Source organism: Protomyctophum bolini, assembly GCF_963924005.1.
Source record: "Protomyctophum bolini genome assembly, chromosome: 19".
Classification (NCBI taxonomy): Eukaryota; Metazoa; Chordata; class Actinopteri; order Myctophiformes; family Myctophidae; genus Protomyctophum; species Protomyctophum bolini.
The window spans coordinates 21,233,618-21,254,637 of record NC_137880.1 but is presented as its reverse complement, the minus strand read 5'-3'; the positions used below and the strand labels follow the sequence as shown (position 1 = coordinate 21,254,637).

The window sequence follows — 21,020 nt, the reverse complement described above, 5'->3', positions numbered from 1 at the left end:
TCTGCCAGGCTTTTCTTTTCGCAGATAAGCATGGGACCGAGGCTAGGGGTATAGGCAGTGACGAAAATAGAGGCTCTATTTTCATCACATCATTGCTATGTGTTTGTTCTGTTACTAGTTCTTTCAGGTCGTGATACCAATTTGATCCAATCAGGAGTAGAGACAACTCATACAAGATACACACATAAACAACTTAGTGAAATTGAAAGTGATGGATAAAAAAGAGCAGACAAAATTGGACCTGGGCTGGAACACTATAAAATTGAAGCTGATAAATTGGTTATGTCTCCTGATTGGATAAAACTGTTGAATCTACATGTCTTCTTCTGTTTAAGAGCTGAAGAGACGGGGTGACTCCTGTTACTGAACAAACACTCTATAGCAATGATTACTATCAGAATATAGAGCTTAAACATATAACATTACAGCACCTATATCACTTACAGCACCTATAAACAAAGTACCAGTTTACACACTCTTCATCATTCACAGGTGGCATTTAGATGAACAGTAGATGTAACACAGTACCTCCTAGATTGACCAGTGCTGCTCTCTGGACATTTGGTACCCATCCTGCCCACAGGCCCCGAACCCCTCCCTCTGAGACTATCTTTATGAAAGCGTGGTACACTCCATGCACACTGCAATGATAACAACACCACAATAATTTTGAGAATAATCTGGTACTCTCTCTCTCACACACACACACACACACACACACACACACACACACACACACACACACACACACACACACACACACACACACACACACACACACACACACACACACACACACACACACACACACACACACACACACACACACACACACACACACACACACACACACACACACACACACACACACACACACACACACACCGTGGAGGCTTGCCCTCAAGCCTACGTTTTCCTTCCATCTGCATCTGGACCTTGACCAGGTCAGTAGGACTGGCAAGGAACTGGCCCAGCGCCCCTGCAAGCATACCCCCAATCACAGCCTTCCTGTAGGATAAGAATGAAGGATAATCATAACCAGGGCTTGAAAACAGAATTCCATTTCTATTTGATCACTCCGAGCAAAAGTCCCCCCCCCCCCCCAACACACACACACACACACACACACACACCCAACCCACCCTTCTTGTTTTTCCACTTTGACTTTGATTTCTAGTTTTTAACCTTTTAACATTTTAAGTAGTTTTTCTAATAAAATTGTTTTTACTTCTGTTCTGTAAAGCGACTTTGGGTACCTAGAAAAGCACTATATAAATCGTATATATTATTATTATTATTATTATTATTATTAATGGGGAGCAGACTGTAATCCGTCTGATTCTCATCTCACCATAGGTGCTCATCTATAGTCAATACTGAATATAAAAAATACCAACAGAGGTGGAAATAGCATCCCAAAGAATAAGCAGATACAAGTAAGCAAGTAACTAATTACACTAGTAGTGAGTGTATGTGTGATTGTGTGTGGGCACAATGAAGCAAAAATAATATTCTTCTCACCAGAGAGGGAAACTATTGTCATCGGACCGGCCAAGCACAGACTCCCTTAGGTGTTCATACACCAACATTCGTCCTCCCGAGTACACTGGATAACACATGAACTCAGGTTACACACACTTAAGCAACACAATATACTGAAGCTACAGAGAGCCAGATAAATGCTGTTATTCAATGAAACTGTGACAAATAAGAATATCCACACAAAAACATCATAGGGATAATGTGTCCAAAAATCCAGAAGCAGGTGAAAATGACATCATTCAGAAATAGAATCTACAGTATCATAACAACAAACCATGTATTATTAGTTAGACAGATCAAATGTCAGCAGTATTATCATTATTGTATTGCTATACTGTTGTTGTAACTTGTTAGCACAGACCTGCGGAACATGCCACAAAAAATACAAATACAATCTGTATGAGTGAGTGACTAATAAACCCTCTTGAATCTTGAATCCAGTGTCAAGTGACTCCCTTTATTATACTGATGTACTGTGTATAATAGTATAAAGTTTATTTTTTTTGATCCAAGCTGCTTATCATACTGTGAAAACATCCTACTTTGATCTACACATGTCACTGTCACAACATTTATTTCCACCCACGGAGCTGCTGCATATGGATTTCAGACACGTTGCCCATTCAGGTGTGGTATTTTGATGAGATTACCGGTATATGCCATCCTATTGAACATATATAGCCATCAAGGAAGACATTCCAATGATAAAACTCTACCCTTACAATCTTGAAAGTAGCCTGTCCCACCTATGTGCCTGTAAATGGCTGGTGTAACCCCCTGCCATAGTTTAAGGGGTCCCTCCTCCTTGATGATGCCTACTGCAGTCCACAGCATCCCACGGTGAGGGGGCCCAGTGCCAGGAGAACCTCCATGCCGAAGCAGAGCTGTCTCCCCCTGGATCTGAAGTCGGGTCTTGGTCAAATCCAGAGGAAATGTGACTAGATAGATATGAGAGATAAAGAGATGCACATATATGAACAACCACAGTCCACAGATTATCATTGTTGTTTATAATGGTATGTATGTATTAACTCCCAGTTATACATTATTACATAGTATTACATTATAGTCATGCCCGCCCCTATAGTGATCATTCTGCAGAAGCACACGGCGCAACCATCTATCTATCCCGCACTGGCCAAAGTGGCCATGTAGTTCAGATAACACTGCTTGAGCTTCCATCAATTATGAATAGATAGAGTAGGTTGCGGAGGTCAAGGTTAACAGCTAGGTAGCTCTGGTCCATAGCCTTCTACTGCTTCTACGATTCTGCATTGCAGGGCAGAATCGTAGAAGCAGTAGAAGGCTATGGACCAGAGCTACTGCTAGCCTGTGCTAGGATGTGGTTTATAGCAAAATTGTATCTCTGGTCATCATTTGCCTGCATGGTTGGCAATGGTTACATTAATTTATTTGCATTTGAGGACGTCACGTACCGTACGTTATGTGATTTGATTAGAAGGGAAAAGGAGTCGGACCCATGGAGGTCTGGACTCATGCAGCACCGGCGTGGCATGGCAGGTGCCACTACATTTTGTTGGCAACTTGGCATATGTGATGTTGCTCAAGTAATGTACAAACACACGTTCGACGTTTCTGATAGTAGAATAATGTACTCTACCCATTTCAGCTACAGCTGCAGCACCCGCTGACAGGACGAACTTTGAGAGTCGCGGCCACCGTGAAAGCCGCTGCACACCCGAACCGTTCTCACCCTGCTCTTGACCCATTTATTTGTCCTAGGCTAGCAAGTAGCAACGTCTTCAAAAGTAGTGTTATTTTCCAACAACGCTTCTTCGCATTCTGAAAAGTCACACGTGGCCGCGCAAACCACTAAACTGAGAGCAACAGAGATAATTATGTTCACATTCACGTTCACCGTGCAACGGTGCAGCAGCTCTTGTGTTTACTTTTCATCCACAGACCTTTAGACTACCGAAATGTAGTTCTAAGAGGCTGCTGTAATGCCCAGGTCAAACGGGAACACCGGGAACAAAAACTACACGTCCCATCATCATATACGTGCAGTGTGTTTCGTGTTTGTTTACGAATGATTCGCACCTCCCTTCCATTCAGTTGATTGGCCCACACGATCTCTCACACTGATTCGCTGATCTCCCTGTCAATAGAAAAAAAACGCTTCTGTTTCACTATATTCTGACAGGTGTGCAGCGCATCAACTCGCTTCAGATCATTAGTAGTCACTCATTACTAGTCACATACTGTAATAATGGACATATTAACTTTGACACTGTCTCTTATAGTCGTGGCCATTTCTCTTCGTCTTTTATTTGGAGAGAAGAATAACCCTAATGCTCCACCATGCATAAAGGGATGGATCCCTTGGTTCGGTGTCGCTTTCGAGTTCGGGAAAGCTCCGTTGACTTTTATTTCTCAAGCTAGAGATAAGGTAAGTCAAGTGTTTATCTGTTTATCTTGTCAACGCACGTTAATTATTTAAACGTGCGTTGGTCATTATACAACATGCAAATGACTTGTTTTGCCAGTTTGTCACACTGGGTTTAACTGGTGCATCTTTGACTCAGGCCAGTGAGGCCACCAATAATTGGATCAACTGGCTGATGCGAATAGGTGCAGAGTTGCAGAGTGTGCACTGCAGACAGAATTCTTTGCACAGTTTAAAATGTAAAGAATTCTGCGTGGAAAATTGCAATGCCAGCCAGTGCAATATAATACATGGAATATTCAATATGCACACTGTGGGAGAGCTATAGCTAACTTATTGTAGGCTTGTAGCGTAGCCTATTTCCCTTTAGGCCTCTCCGATTGCCTATTCAATATCATTTATGAATCAAGCTATGGTGCTTGATGTTTTCTCCTATACGTTTTGAAAGCAGTTTTCAATCATACTTTCTAGTAGCCCGTAGCAGCACATTCAGCTCTACTTTAGACTGCTTTGATATCCTGCACTAGTATTACCTTGTAGGGCTCTAGGTGATAAGTTATCAAAGTTGAATGGCACTGACATACAAGCAGTAAAATATAGAGATAATATAACGCAGTGTTGTGTTAACATGCAACTGAATAAATGATGCACCACAAAAAAGAGATACTGGCAGCAAAATGGGTCCAAATTGCCACTCTAATTATTTTCTCAGTTGTGGCTCTGTACAGTATAGGCCTATTCTGTAACTGGCTAATAACAATCAATTTCCCCCTCGAGGCCCCTAAAAGTTTTATCTTATCTCTGTGGAGTGATAAGATGACCAAATATTATGTTTATAACAATATAATATACAATATATAAATTATAATAATTGAAATAGCAGCCTATTCTGAACTGTAAAATCCTGAATTTAACGAGAGTGGGAGAATGGAATGATGGGTCCATTTGTACACTATCAGAGTTGTTGTAGTAAAGATGGACATACGGTACAGTATTCATGAGGTAAGTATTCAAGTATTAAAGAGATATTTGAGAGTACAAGCAGGGCCTCAAAATCACCCGAGACCCGAACCACATCCTCCAAAAGGAATATGAGTTGATGCCGTCTGGCAGACGGTACAGATCACCATACTGTAAGCTCAACAGATATAAATTCTCTTTTGTTCCACTGTCAAAGCACTCAATAACAGACTACTGGGGGGAACGGGGAAGACCTTATGATGGGAGAGTGCAATACTACAATACTTGAACCTTGATATATTTGCACAGAGTGGGTAGGATAATTTTTTGAACTGTATTTTTTGTACTATGAACTGTGTATGTATGTATGTATGTATGTATGTATGTATGTATTTGGTTAAAATGGGTGGGGTTTAAAAAAAGGGCAAAAGCTTGCTCTGGTGCACTGGCCTAAAAGTGGGTCCTTAAAAACTGCTAAAACGTCTGAAATGTATGTATGTAGGTGGGTATGTATGTATGTGTGTAGTATTTTGTATGTATATGTGTACAGTATGTATGTAATGTATAACGCTGTCTCTTGGTGCCAAAGACAAATTTCTCCTCAGAGACAATAAAGGCTAATTGAATTGAATTGAAGTAAGTACTGTATGTATGTATGTAAGTATTTTAAGTATTTTAATTTTATTTTATTATATAGCACATGCAGGCTGCAGCATTGTGGATTAGCTGGAGGCGGTCGGGTCCATGGTAGTTTTATTGAGGCAGGTGAAAAGTGAGTTGCTCACTCAATCTGGGGCACAGTGTGATGCCCACTGTTCTAAAGTCCAGTCTAACTTGTCATCAGCTGTGTGGAACCGTATTATATATAACTCTATGGTTGGAATAGATGTAGCTTTATGTTCTCAACTCGTGTATTATGCTTGTAGATCTGTCACAATGCTTTTGAGACAGACAGACAGACAGACAGACAGACAGACAGACAGACAGACAGACAGACAGACAGACAGATAGACAGACAGACAGACAGGTGAAGTGTGCAGAACAAGTCTGAACAAGACTTTTGACCTAGTCTTTATACAGTTAACTTGTAAGCCAAAGTCTAGAAAAACAGTAGATTAGAAAGAACATTAATTGTGCCTGAGGAACGAGACTATTTTTAATGTAATATTTTTCAATTTGTTTGTGGATCTTGGCTTAGGTTGGAATAGACACTGCATGGGCCTGTTGACACACACCAGCACACAACACAACACACACACACACACACACACACACACACACACACACACACACACACACACACACACACACACACAGTAAGAGGCCAGAACATTCTAATTTGTGTCTCTTGTGTGTGTGTGTGCATGCTTGTATGCGTGCAATGTGCATGCATGAGAGATAAAGAAAGAGAGAAAGAGAGAGAGTGAGAGAGAGAGAGCACTTGCATTGTCAGTGTTCCACTTCTCTGACTGGGTTCTTTATGTAGTGGTCAAATTAAAGGCTTGCCAGTAATATGCAAGTCAGCAAGTGGCATAATATTAAGTTTGTCTTGTTGTTTGTTGGTGATGCTTCTGTATCCAACCATTTTCTTATGTAGCCCTAATGTGCTCTGTTATCTGGTATCGTCAAGAAAATGTAGTTACAGTATAGTTACTGGATCTAATATTTGTTAATGAAAACGAGATATCGTGGCACAATTCTCTCTCTTATCTAATAAGAGAGATTAATTCTAAAACTACAGTTTACTGTCATATTATAGTCAGTGATTTCTCCTCTTTTATTGGGCGAGAATAACCTCAATGCTCCACCGTGCATAGAAAGATACAGTACCTTGGTTTGTGATGCTTTCAAGATTGGGAACGCTGCATTGACTATTATTTCTCAAGCTAGAGATTGTGAGTGATTTATCTGTGTGGCTAAATGATTTAAATGTTTGTCTCAACTTGTCCCATGTAAATTACATTTACACTTCAAGAGGTGTGACTTTGACTCACATATTTGATTCAGGCCACCAGAATCAGCATTATTTATTCAACGGTTTTTGCCACCCACTGTCTGACTAAGTGAGGCTACTCTGTGACAGGACCATCACAAACCCATGGTCCAAATAAGGAGAGGAGAGGCAGATAACGTTCACAGATTACCAGGTACAAGTTTAAACAGAAATGCACATAGGCTCACAGCCAACAGTTTATAGTCCATATACAGGTTAAACAATAAGGGCTCGCAGCCGATTCATAATCGTGACTGTCTGTCACAAGACTGGGAAGTTCTGAAAAGGCAAGGTATACTGCTTGTAGCTAGATAGCTTGTTTTGTTCTTGGGCCTTGGGCAGGTCGCAAGCGTGGCGTTCTTCTCGCCCAAGAGGTACACCAGATAGTAGATACTGCACAAACACGTCCGCAAAATGGGCAAGTTAAAATCTCATACAAATGCCAGCTGTCAGCTGTCACATTGTCCGACGTCTGTCACATTGTCCGACGTTTGCATCTTAATCTCTGGAATTCTTTGCATTTGACAAAATTTGAAAGCTTTGTCTTTAAACACAATTGAGCATAGGCCTACTGAAACAGACCTCTTACCTCCTGTCCTTCCTCTCTCTCTCTCTCTCTCTCTTAACCAGCCTTGGGTTTAATTGATTAAAACGTTTTAGTTGACCAAGTTTCCTAGGATCCCCTAATTTCTTGCCTCTACACCAATCTCTTCAATGAAATTAGACAAGCTCACAACTTGCTGTGTTGTTACTTATTGTGACATGTTGTATATTGCGTTGTGACATGTAGTGTGTTGTGACATGTTGTATCAGGTTGTGGCATGTTGTATTGCGTTGTGACATGTATTGCATTGTGGCATGTTGTGAGCATTGAAACTGCTGTTGCTACAGTATATGATCCTATTCTCTGGGCCTGCTGCTTGTATAACAGTTTAGATTAAGTAACTCAACAGTATACATCTGAGTAAAAAAAAGAAAATCATGAAACATTGTGTGTGTGTGTGTGTGTGTGTGTGTGTGTGTGTGTGTGTGTGTGTGTGCGTGCATGCGTGCGTGCGAGAGAGAGAGAAGAAGCAAGAGAGTAAAGAGAGACACTTTCAGAGCGCTTGCATTATTATTTATTAGTAGTGTTCCTCTACCTGGATTCTTGTGTGGAGGCAAAATTAAAGGCCAACAAGTTATGCAATATAAAGTTACAAAAGGCCGAAGTTCGCCTCATCTTCAAGCTTTCAAATATTCACGTCTACGGTCTCCCCCTTATGTGTTCCCTTCACTGTCTTTTGGTCGCTGCCCACATCGAATTTAAAACACTGGTGATGATCTACAAGGCAATCAAGAGCATCGTACACCCTTTCCTTCAGGTCATGGTCCACCCCCACACCGTTCCTCACGCACTCAGAGCCTAGGAAATAACACACCTCTGTCCTTCTACTCCCTTATCGTCGACACCCTGGCCATCACTCCCTCCATCCCAAGATGTAGAATGACATCACTCACTCACTCCCCATTTTCCACCGACATCTGAAAACTTAAAACTATCTGAAAACTCTATCTCACCTCCTAGCACTCCTCATTTATTGTAACACTTCGTGCCAGGCGTGCTCGCGTCTATGTGGTCCATGTTGTTGTTTCTCCGTGAATATCATGGCCACTGACCGTGTTGTTTCCGTGTTGATGTTTTTTTCTCTGTGAATAAGAGAGCGAGTGAGAGACAAAGGTGACGTAGAGCAGACAGTGATGTTTCTTTGGACACTGAGTGACCGTGTCGTTTCCCTGTTGTTCCGTGTTGTTGTTTTTTCATTGGGTCTGTCGTGTTATCACTGCTCCGTGTTGTTGTTGTTTCTCCATCAATGTTGTGTGTCCGCGGTCCATGTATAATATATTCTCGGGCCATCGCATCACGGAAAGGGAAACCAGTTCAAACCACGCACACTTTCACTTTCAACACAGAGTGATGCTTTCAAAGCCCCGCCTAATAACGTATGTGGGATTGAACCATTTTTCTCACATAAAATGTATTTTTGTAAAGTCTGTTTTGTGGTTCAATCCCCAAACAGCAGCTGTACAATAAGGCTTGAATAAGCTACTTCAGAACTTTACGTTGCAGCATGACGCACGTACAAGTGTTCAACATATTTGGAATCATGTGTTTTCTTCTATACTTTTCTTCATGAAGTGAATAAGTGATGTTTGAATTTCAAGAGCCTAAATGTGGTGTGTTTGTCTGTTCCAGTATGGTCCTGTCTTTACTGTGGTGGCAGCAGGGAAGCGTCTGACCTTTGTGACCTTGCACGAGGACTTCAGGGCCTTTTTCCTTTCCAAAGATGTGGACTTTGAACAGGCCGTCCAAGAGCCTGTCCGTAACACAGGTGAGCATGTGCACATGGTCTTTCCTCACAAAGATGAAAAAAAAAGGATGAGGAAAATCATGCACAGCCTCAACTCGCAATGGACTAGTTCAGGGTTATGGTAACGGTAACAGTTATGGTTAGAATTAGAGTTTGCTTAGGTTAGACTAATTGTTATGATTAGGTTTATAATAGTGAGGCTTAGGTTTAGTAGATGTAATGGCCCATTGCAAAACCCTTTTTGTCTAAGGGGGATAGGAGTTTGTAATAAATGAATGAAGTTAAGTTACAACGTGATGACTATGTTTAGAGGCCCCTGTTGTACCTGTCAAAAGACAGGGCATACACACATTAACAAAGTACTAAGTAGAATAGGATAATCATTACACATTTAACAGAGTTTGCTCTGGGATTCTACAAACAAAAGCACAAGGCTACAAACAGACGGGTCATATCCATACAGTATGGATGAGAGAGAGAGAGCTGAGGTAGAAGTTAGAACCAAGCCTTTTACAGGACAGCAGATGGACATGATTGGTGGAGGTGGAGTCAGAGGAGCAGGACTGACCAATGGGAAGGGAAAGCACAATAGGTGGGTAAGGGACCAACTAATGGGTTGATTGACAGCAGATGAGGTGATGTGGAAGTGCCCGCAAAGAAGGCTAGAGGGAGGGAGAGACAGACAGACATGAAACGTAACATGGATTTAGTTTCAATGGACATGACAATGTTCCTCTGTGTGTATTCTATTCAGTAATTAAATTAAAAAACACATACATATTTAAAAGAACAAGTGGGGGGGGGGGTAAATAAATATAAGTGTGAGTACACAGATAGAAAATGTACACTCTGACATATATTATTCATACAGAGACTATACGCTTACAGAGAGAGTAATTAATTATTGACAGAATATCTGTTTACTTTAGAGAGACTATAGGGAACAAGCCGCCACTACTGCCAAACCTTTCACAAGCTATTTTGTAAAATGATAGTACCACCATTCCCATGTTTTCCAGGGATTATGTGCATTCCAGGGATTATGTGCAATTCAGTTTGAAAACCATTTGAGGGAACCCAGATGGTTCAATGAGGAAATAAATATATTGATTCTTCAAGGATTTGGAAAACTTGAGTCCATTAGATCACATGAACTGTTTCCAATCCGGTAATACATTACATTTTAAGTGAACTTGTCAGTTGTCACAAGAAATCAAGATTGAATGAGCTACATTTCAGCAGGGCTGATGTAACCTTCAAGACAGTCAAGAACTTAGTACTGTTGGGTAGGGCAAGATGACAAAAGAAACATAGCAATGCATTATTTGTTTGCTTTGATTATATTATTTTGTTGTGTAATGTCTTAACTTGAAAAAACATTTTCACCTCAAACAAGCATTAAAGCTTTTTTCTAAGACGCCATTGTTGCACATATTTGTCTCAAGGCGAAACGATAATAACTAATAACTATAAGATAATAACAGTGGCAGTGACTAATTTCCATCTGGAAAGAGCAGGCCAATTGACCTGCGAGTGAGTATCAATACTGCAATATAGAAATAATCTGTTACAAGTAAAAGTCTGGAATTGAAAATGTACTTGAGTAAAAGTGCAAAAGTACTGGCAGAGCGTCAGAAACTAGGTGAGGTGGTTTGCATTTCTTGTTACTCAAACTGTTCGATAAGACACCTGCTTCTTTTCAACACCAATAATATCCACAACAAAACTGTGGAAAACTGAATAACATCCGTTATGCATTTACGCAAGCGTCGAAATGATAAATCCGGTGCATTCATCCATCACACTGCACCAACTGCCAAGACAACGTGAAATATTCAAGCACCATGATTATCCAACATATGCAGGCACCATGCAATGACCTGATGCAGGCATGTGTACAACAAAACACCATAATCAAGAACAGGCAAAATAGTAGCTTTCATCTTGACATCAAGTGAAAAACAGGACTAGTTCTATAATAATAGTATTTTTCTGTTCATTATATGGCACACCTCTAGGACAGGTGTTGTAGGCTACTGTATGTCCCATATGTGTCAACTTGTACTCCCTGCTGTGTACTGCATGTGTGCTGCTATGCTAAGTTCTGTATGTTTCAACCTGGCCAAGTTAAATTCAAGTTAATGTTTTTGGTAAATGAAAGTGATAGTGTCTATCCCACTTGTCCCTGTAGCGTCCATCAGTAAGGAGAGCTTCTACAGGTTCCACCCTGCATGTAACACCCTGATCAAAGGCAGGCTGACGCCGGGGAACGTGGCCCAGCTGGTTGACCACCTCTGTGAAGAGTTCAACCACCATCTGGAAAAGATGGGACCCAAAGGACAGGGAGAACTCAATGAAGTGGTTAGGTAACACACTCTTGTCTATGTGGATTGTCGCTGAGCGTAATAGATTACTCTGCATCCGATCATGGATGAGGCAGGGAGACCAGCCAGTTATTTGATGCAGGATTTAATGGAGCTAAATATTCTGGTTATTATGCCTGTATACTGTAGGTCCACAGAGTGAGACAAATGTAATCACACAAAGCATGATTTATATAATCTATTCACTCTAAATACAGCTCTAAATACATGTTTTCAGTAGAACTTATACCACACAGTGCATTTTATTGTATTTGAGTTGATTTTATTTGATTTTAGAATTTTTTTGCCCATTGGCTACAACAGTAACAGTAAGTATAGTTGATATTATTGCCATTTGTTTTTGCCAGCTGCTTGAAAAGGGTCTGGACAACATTAACACGTACCTCTAGTAGCGACCGACCGTAGTGCCATAGTAGCGACCATAGTGGACACTTACCCATAAAACCCATAGTCTGAACGCCACAACGTGAAGCCGTGACACAAACTGATTATAGATGTTCATAAACGAGAACTTGCTGCACCTGGCAATCATTCTTGTTTTTTTTATTTTCTGTTATAATTTTTCCATAACATTCCATAACATTTTTGCCAATTTTATGTTATAGAGTTTTAAAGAAATTGAGAACATGAATTGATTTGAAAAATCGTTTTACTAATCAAATCGAAACATCTATAACTTATTGACGGCGACAGAAGTATCAGACTGATAACCAGATAATACAATAGATACACACATACTGTAGGCCTATAGCACGATTCATACTGCTGGTTCGGGAATGGTCCCCGACCCGACTTTAGTTAGGCTCTATAAAAGTCAATTCATACTCCCTCACAAGTCGCTTGTAAGTATTCGCACAGCGGGTAGGCTACATAGACTATCTGACTGGCCCTCCCTGTGGCGGTGCGTCCTCCTCTGCAGCCAGCTGGGTGTTGTGTTGTGTCACATAAACAGGCTGTGTGTGTGTGTGTGTGTGTGTGTGTGTGTGTGTGTGTGTGTGTGTGTGTGTTTTCAAATGCAGCTCGTTAAGAACACGATGCTTTGGGGACCACTCATGTTTTTGTTTCTTATGTGATCGTGTTTATTTGTGTAGCCTACTATAGGTTTGTAATTCATTTAGACAGTATTTGTTTTAGCCAGATCGCACGGCCAGCGAGAGGCTGCCCGCTTTGGCTTGTGTCTCTTCCAAACTCCCGGTGTTTCCTTGGCTTCACGGCCGACAAATTGAACTCGAAGCTGGGCTGAATGAATGAGGAAATACCCCTGGAGTGCCGAAATGATTTCGGGTCATCACAATATTTCAGTGGTACCGAAATGCTGACTTTAGGACGGCCCCCCCCCCCTCTCCAAAACCGCTGAATGACGTCACTACACCTTATGTAGGTAAAGGAGAAGGGGTGTCGCATTCCATCCGGGGGTATCGTGTCGTGATCGGGTCCCTGTCGCTTTCTTCCGGGTCTCTTTTGGACCGGCGTAGGGTACAGGGCCACAAACCGACTTTTTTTGGCCCTGAAATAGGAGTATGAATCGGCCCTTAGTGCTATGCATATACTACATTAGTACATTCGTATCAGTCAGAATGTATTGTGTCATATATGCGTGACACGTGACTACTATGCTCTCTACCATAGGCATGTGTTTTCACCACACCTCTGTCAGAAGTGCCATGTTCCCACCACACCCCACAGACCCTGGTGTCAGTTTGCCCTTGCCTTGCCTTATTTCGTGTGTAAAGTTTGTTTTGGTCTGACTCACTCCAAACTGACACACTTCGCTAATTAAGATTTGAAACCACCTAAACTGGAGGAACTCGAATGCTCACCTGTCACTTTACACTACGCTGTATGAACGCAGGACATCGCTATGAGTAACACACGGCACAACAGGAATGACATGACACTTGATTCATTGACTTGTGTGCTATTCCTGTTGTCATTGTACAGTGTACATGTGCATAACATGTCCTTTTTAATCTCTCCTCTCCTCCCCTCCCAGAGGGGTGATGTACCCTGCAGTGATGAGTAACCTTCTAGGGAAGAACAACTCCCCAGGCGCACCCTTCACCATGCAGCAGTTTGAGAAGACGTTTGTCAAATACGATGAGGGATTTGAGTACGGCTCCCAACTCCCTGACCTGTTCCTCAGGTGTGCAGGTTTGACCAGACTAATGAGGAGCAAGCACTTTAGCTTTAATCATATTAATTCTCTAAAAATAATTTGTTTGAAAATCACTCACTCCTCCACGTGGAAAGCCCGGTGATGCAAGGTTAGCTAGAATATGAGAAATAAAGTACATTTTGTGTGCAAATAGGTAGGGATGCATCAGCTGGCCACTTGTGTTGAACAATGTAGATTTTAATGGTCAATATCAGAAATGCAAACAGTATACTGATCATTATGCAGAAGTATCTTTCTCATAATGTGTGGTTTGATCATGGAAGGGACACAAACTTTATCTATTTAATGACATAACATTTAAAGATTAGGTATTACTTTTACTGGAGAGGTACAGCAAGCTATATGAATGACTCGAATGGAGGTTAGCTACAACATAAAGAAAAATAATCACGTTTTTCTATTTGCTCTTTGTTATTGTTTCAGTAGTTGTACTGAAAAGTATCTTCTGTTTTCCTTTGTGTAGGGAGTGGGCCAGTTCCAAACACTGGTTGCTGTCCCTGCTGGGAAACATGGTGAACAATGCAGAGGAGGAGGATGGCTACCCTGAGAATGGTGGCAAGGTAAGCCTCACTTCAGGACCATCTATTTGCTTCTTATTGATTTATTTTATTTTATCCCAGTTTAGTCGTTCTAAATCCTCACCTGGCAATGAGGAGTTTCCCCGGGAAGGGAAAATATAGTGTGTTCCGGACTATATTTTCCAGTTCCGCTCCAGACACCAGAACCACATATTACAGTACAAATGTGGTGATTTCCAAACATTTGTTACTGCAAAAAATCATTAAACCAACAGTGTTATTCTCCAATATTTCTCAATGCGTCAATGACGTGAATTCATAATCGCAAAACCACTATCCCTTTTAGGCTATGAGATTTTTGTCCATACTAGCCATTACACCGGAGTCCATTCGGCATCCGGTGTATAGGATCTATGATTGACCAAGTCTGACATCATCAATATGACGTCATCAACCTAACATTAGAGATTTGAAACGAAACCATTCCGTTATTTCTTTACCCAACGTAACCGAAATTAACTTAACTTACTGCTGTAAAAAAGCTTGATATGTCTGTGCCAATTTTCAGTCCTACATGCATGCATGATACTCTACACAGCAGGAACATTATTTGACAGAATTGAACCATGCACTTAGTGAGATGTTATAGCCTACTGTATGTATGACATGGTAATACGTTTATCTCTATATGTAGACATTGCTCCAGCACCTGGTCTCCACAATAACGGATAGGTATCTGCCCAACTATGGATTACTGATGTTATGGGCCTCTCTAGCCAATGCTATCCCTGTAAGTCAATATTCAGTCATTCTCTCCTCTCCTTATTTATGTGAACCATGAAGGCATTGTGGTACTTCACAACCGCATTGTTTTTTCTTTGTGTAGATAACATTCTGGGCCATAGCGTTCATGCTGGACAAACCTGAGACTTATCAGAAAGCAATGACAGAAATCACTGCTACGCTCAAAGACCAAGGTGGGCTAGACTCTAAACAAAGTTAGATATTAATTTTCCCTTCAGAACTTCACACACTTTAAAAGGCATTGTGGTGTTTTCTGAACGAAAACACAAACAGCACAAATAGACTAAAATATATTTGTTCATTTAGAATTCACTTCCATGTCATTACTTTTTAGAATCATTATATGGCGTAACTGACTAAATAGACAGTACATATTTAAAATAAAATACAAATCTGGTAAATAATGATGTCCTTGTGATCTGGGGCTAAGCACCGTTTACCTGCTACCAGCAGGTGGCAGTATTTGACAGCAAGTCTTCTGGAATGAACAGTTCCACTGGATTTTAGCAAACGAAGATTTGGTTTGTTTCATGGGACAGCAAGAAATTGCATTTTCACACACATACACTCTTTATGAAGTTCTATGCAACTTTAGTTCTATGCATGCATGCAGTTCTATGCATCTTTAGATAGAAAGATGATTTTTATGAATGACTACTTTGGATGTGTGTGTGTGTGTGTGTGTGTGTGTGTGTGTGTGTGTGTGTGTGTGTGTGTGTGTGTGTGTGTGTGTGTGTCAGATCCATGCAGGACACAGATCACACTGGAGGATCTGCAGCAGATGCCTTATGTGAGGTGGTGTATAATGGAAGCAATCCGCCTCCGGGCCCCTGGAGCCATCACACGAAGAGTCATCCGACCTCTCAAACTACAGGTCTGTGGGTCTGTTTAGAACAACTATTAAACTACTTTTAAACTAATAATAATAATAATAACTAGAAAAAGTGCTCCTCGGAGCACAGGTCAGGTAGGTTATTGTGGCTTCCTGGTGGTGCTATAATAGGCCAATGTGAAAAGGATGCCATTACTTCTTACGTCTTTGACGGCAATAGAGGGTATGCGCGTTACTTCATCATCAAACCAGGAAGTTATGCGGGAACGCCTACTGACTGAGTACCAAAAAACTACTTTCTGGCCTTGACAGCCCATACATCCAAACAGAAAAGTCCAATATGATTGCATTAAACTCACTTTGCCACTCACTTTATGCATGTGCATATACCCTCTATTGGATGTTCAAATTCATGATTTGAGTTATTTTGTTCCAAAAACAGACGGAAGGACGGTCACACGGACATAACTAGGACAAGGATTTTCAACCGAGTCCAGTGAGGCAATTCATGAATCTCTATGACAAAGTGTTCAAAAGTTATGGCAAATGATAGAAACTATGACATATCGACCACTCAGAGGGGTCGGGAAGAATTGACTCCAATCATGGACAAGGACTTTCAATCGAATCAAGTGACGTGACTCAAAGGAAGGACGACAAACCGTTGAAAAGTTATCGGAAAAAATAGGCACTATCAAATATAAAAACGCCACAATAAATTAAAAATGGCAGACTTCCTGTTTGGTTTAGGTCATGGCGCCAAGAGACTTTTTGGTAAGTCCGGACATGATACAGGTGTGTATGAATTTGCATATGGTGAAACCATATTGTGGGGCTTCTAGCACAAACTTTTGTAGGGGGCGCTATTGAGCTATTAGGCCACGCCCATTTCTGAGATGATTAAAATACGAAATTTTTCGCCACTTGTGTGTGTACAAAGTTTAGCAACTTTTTGAGTATGTTTAGCATCTCAAAAACGCGGCTTCACACTACTGTGCAGTGCTTGAGCCCTAATAATATTTGAGATTTCAATAGGGTTTCGCACTACAGTGCAGTGCTCGGGCCATAATTATTGTGTGTGTGCGTGTGTGTGTGTGTGTGTGTGTGTGTGTGTGTGTGTGTGTGTGTGTGTGTGTGTGTGTGTGTGTGTGTGTGTGTGTGTGTGTGTGTGTGTGTGTGTGTGTGTGTGCGTGCGTGCGTGCGTGTGTGTGTGTGAGACAGAACTACACCATTCCTCCAGGGGACCTGTTGATGGTGTCTCCATATTGGGCCCACAGGAACCCTCAATATTTTCCAGAACCAGAAGAGTTTAGACCGGTAACTACTACTACTACTACTCTCTCTCTCTCTCTCTCTCTCTCTCTCTCTCTCTCTCTCTCTCTCTCTCTCTCTCTCTCTGTATAACCCTTACAAATTACCTTGCTGTCATGCCTAGCCAGTGTCTGGCAGTTTCCTAAGTATGGATAGGAAATTGAGGTTAAGAAGGACAGGACTGAACACTCACATATACTTTGACTTAAATCCAATCCATTTCCACTCCTAGAGAAAGACATTCACTCTATACAAAAATGAAAACCAGCCATGAATTACTGACGCCTGTGCATGTATGGATTCAGGCAAAATGGTGTACTGTACACAGTAAAATCCTCAGAGTTAATTCATTCATTTGCAAATCTGAGAGTTAAATTAACAATCAGGAATTTATAGTGTAGTGTACTGGGACAGCAAACACTTCAGTGCTGGTATGACGTGGATGCAGTATGTCAAAGTGAGTGAGATGGATGTCCTTTGGATACGGGTGGTCTACTTTTGTTTTTAAGAAAGTGCCTTTCAACTCTGTACCCAAAAGAAATCTTGTTATTCTTTTTCGCTTCATCTTCCCACAGGAACGATGGGAGAAGGCAGACTTTATAAAGAATGTCTTCTTGGAAGGTTTTGTGGCCTTTGGGGGAGGCAAGAACCAGTGCCCGGGAAGGTTAGAAAAACAGAACACACACAGGCACACATGCACACTTCATGTTTTTCTCTATAGCATATTAGCTGGCAAGGTGCCCACAGTGATCCATGTAGAGACTTAGCACACAGATGTTTATTTCATATAGTGGTATGTGGATTCAAGTGACATTTACACTATGTTATAAATAGAGTCTGGAATTTGTACTATGCATGCACCTCATGGTATCATAGCACCACAAAGGCCGTAAAAACAAGGCTTCAAGACATCTCAAAACAAACTGGTCAGGTTACTACTTACACCTAGAACTCACCTAACCCATGAGTACAGCAACTTGCAACTTACGTATCTTCAAGATACGCAAGACACCCAAGTACCTGTCAAACTACTTCAATGACGTTAAAGACACAAACACCAGAGGTAGCTCCACTGATCTCGCTCAACCCAGATTCGACACAAACATAGGGTTAAATTCGTTCTACTGCTATGCCACCAAAATGTGGAATGCCCTACCAACATCACTCTACACAGTAAAATCCTCAGTGTTAATTCATCCATTTGTAAATATGGAATCCATATCAATGTCAAAATGTATACTCAAACTGTAGAAATTTCGATGCCCACGTGGGGGCCCAGATTTGAATCGTGGGCTGGACATGAAAGTTATGCATTGCAGCACTCAGGATTTAACATTAACATTTAACTGTCATGGTTACAGGTGGTACGCCATAGTGGAGCTCCACATGTTTGTGTCAATGATCCTCTTCAAGTATGACTTCAGCCTCCTGACCCCGCTGCCCAAACCTGTGAGTAACCTATTCTGTATATGTCACGGGTATGCGTATGCATAAAGTGAGTGTCAAATCGAGTGGCAAAGTGAGTTTAACGTTGTTAATCAGATTTGGATGTATGGGCTGGTTTTTTTGCCACTCAGTAGGCGTTCTCACATAACTTCCGGGTATGATGATGTCACGTGCATACCCTCTATAGCCGAACATGCTATTAAAATAGCACGCTGTGATTCGTTTTGAGCTGTAAATTGGCTATTTTCAGCAAAGAGAGTAGAAGGGAAAAGGAGAGGACAGAGCCCTGTGGGACCACGGTCAATGGAGTATAGGAAGCTGTCGCCTCACAGCTAGAAGGTCCTGGGTTTGATTCCCGCTGTGGACGCTGTGGGTGCTGGGGGCGTGTTCTCTCCTCCGCGTCATCAGTGCCCATACCCGAGGCGGGGTTGGCAAAGGGGCTTTCTGTGTGGAGTTTGCATGTTCTCCCCGTGTACCCTCACAAAAAACATGCAGTAATACTGGTCTTTAAGCTACCTCCCCCTGGCCAACTGGGGCGCCTGATGGAGGGGAAAGGAACTGGTCGGAATAACGTGTTCCTTCCACGTGCTTCCTCTCATGTCCGGCTGGGAAAACTCCCCCCTGTCAGGTGAAAAGAAGCAGCTTGGACTCCCCATGCATAGAAGGAAGATAGATAGTAGGTAGATAATTGACACTGGGTGATAAAATGGGTTGCAAAATCGTGGGATAAATATTATATAAAAAGAATAAGTATAGGAAAACATTGCAATTTGAATCACACATCTTTTTGTATCTCTTGGTAAATGTCTTAATTGCATACCGGTAGTATATACCTTAAATCCTCCTCTTAAAGCTGGTTCTTGTTCAAGGTGACCTTGTGTTCAGTTGTGAAGGAACAGATTTAACAACAAACTGGAAAGAAATATAGCACGTGTACCTTAAGTATTGTATACTGTATTTCCTATGTGTGCATTTGTGCAAGGAATGTACTTTTTGTTGTCCTTTCTTTTGATGATTCTTTCTTAATTTTCTTTTCCCTGCATTGTCAGAGCTCTCTCCACCTTGTTGGGACACAGCAACCAGAAGGGCCCTGCACTGTGCAATATTGTCACAGATAAAACAAACATGCTGCAACTACCACACCACCACAGCTCTGGTTGCATGTTCCTTATTCACCAAGGCAACAAGGATGACAATGTTGCATTCTAATAATAATAATTCTGTTTAGTGTATGTACAACATGCATCAGCCAAGTCAAACTGTTGAATAATTTGGAGGGCACCCAATATCTCCCACAATGCACTGTATAGCTATTTGACATTTCTGATCACAACAGTAAAAAGGGACCACAATGCACTGTGACGTTTACTCTCTTCTGGTGACGCTAGCCACATACTATGAACTACTAACACTTTCATTATGTTTGTGCACCTTAAATATTTGCTTTGCTACTTAGCTACATAGATGCTATTACTAGCTTTGTTTACATTATTTGATTATATATGATTACAGTGTTTAGTGTTGAAAACAGTCCAGAAATACGTGTTTACTTCTAATTAATGCCCTAATATAGATTACACCATTTAGGGCTCTCTGAGTTTCAGTATAACGATTGATTTTGACAAGAAGCATTGGTGTTAACGTCAAATTAGTTATTCGTATTGTTTTACTCAAGACACAGCCTCCCAAAGAAAAATACATTAAATTAAATGTGAACATTATAATTGGAAAGGTATACTTTCTTACAACCCCAGACAGAAACTCAAAGCGGGAAATGAAGTTAGACTACAGTTAAGGTCCGGAAATGTAAATATCTGTCCACAAAGAAAAGTGAAAATTTAAATTATTTTTGCTGCATGAGAAAAAAAAACAATCAGTTATTTTTTTATTTTGTTTTATTGTTTTATTTTGTTCTCCTTTCCATATATTTGATGTATTGATATTATGTAAAAAAAAATATTTTATTTGAAATCAAGTGTAATCATTGTAAATATGTTTTGTGAAATGATAAAATATTTATTTAATGGCTTCTTCATTGTATTATTAATTTGTCAAATAGGCTACTTCTTTGACAATACTCATTTTATTATGACAGTACAGTATTCTGAATTAGTGTCAGTTATGAAGGTTGCAGAAAATCTGTATAGTAGGCCTAGTATCCATTGTCACATAAAAAATAATAATAATCTGATTTAGGATATAGGCCTATGGTTCAATAACTTATAGTAAACCGGGGCCAGTGGGCCTGCCTTGTATGGGGCCCATCCAGCTACTGCTGGAAAGATGCGGCTGCCCCATC

General features: G+C 41.0%; 2 protein-coding genes across 2 annotated transcripts in view; one reads left to right on the top strand and one right to left on the bottom strand.

Moving 5' to 3' along the window:
- The window catches only part of slc25a27 (solute carrier family 25 member 27), a 6,114-nt gene extending 2,674 nt beyond the window's left edge, over positions 1–3,440 (bottom strand). The window contains exons 1-5 of the mRNA XM_080790828.1: positions 3,164–3,440; positions 2,289–2,480; positions 1,522–1,606; positions 886–1,008; positions 529–641 (exon numbers count right to left, since the gene is read on the bottom strand). Coding sequence (XP_080646954.1) covers positions 529–641; positions 886–1,008; positions 1,522–1,606; positions 2,289–2,480; positions 3,164–3,272 — 622 coding nt within the window. The 5' untranslated portion in view covers positions 3,273–3,440. The remainder of the gene's footprint in view (positions 1–528; positions 642–885; positions 1,009–1,521; positions 1,607–2,288; positions 2,481–3,163) is intronic.
- A 271-nt stretch (positions 3,441–3,711) lies between these two features.
- cyp39a1 (cytochrome P450, family 39, subfamily A, polypeptide 1) lies at positions 3,712–20,691 on the top strand. The gene is made up of 12 exons (XM_080790348.1): positions 3,712–3,952; positions 9,136–9,271; positions 11,442–11,616; positions 13,628–13,777; positions 14,274–14,370; positions 15,023–15,118; positions 15,215–15,305; positions 15,873–16,006; positions 17,186–17,281; positions 17,851–17,939; positions 18,637–18,724; positions 19,771–20,691. Exons 1-12 carry the CDS (start codon positions 3,773–3,775, stop codon positions 19,837–19,839), a joined length of 1,401 nt encoding a protein of 466 aa, XP_080646474.1. The 5' UTR covers positions 3,712–3,772; the 3' UTR covers positions 19,840–20,691.
- Positions 20,692–21,020: the final 329 nt, after the last annotated feature.

What these genes read in the sequence shown, in the direction of transcription:
- cyp39a1 (XM_080790348.1), top strand. Translation starts at nt 3,773, where the DNA reads ATGGACATATTAACTTTGACACTGTCTCTTATAGTCGTGGCCATTTCT. An exon ending in CTCCCTGACCTGTTCCTCAG is followed by an intron (nt 13,778 to 14,273) that starts GTGTGCAGGTTT and finishes TCCTTTGTGTAG; the next exon opens with GGAGTGGGCCAGTTCCAAAC. An exon ending in TGCTACGCTCAAAGACCAAG is followed by an intron (nt 15,306 to 15,872) that starts GTGGGCTAGACT and finishes TGTGTGTGTCAG; the next exon opens with ATCCATGCAGGACACAGATC.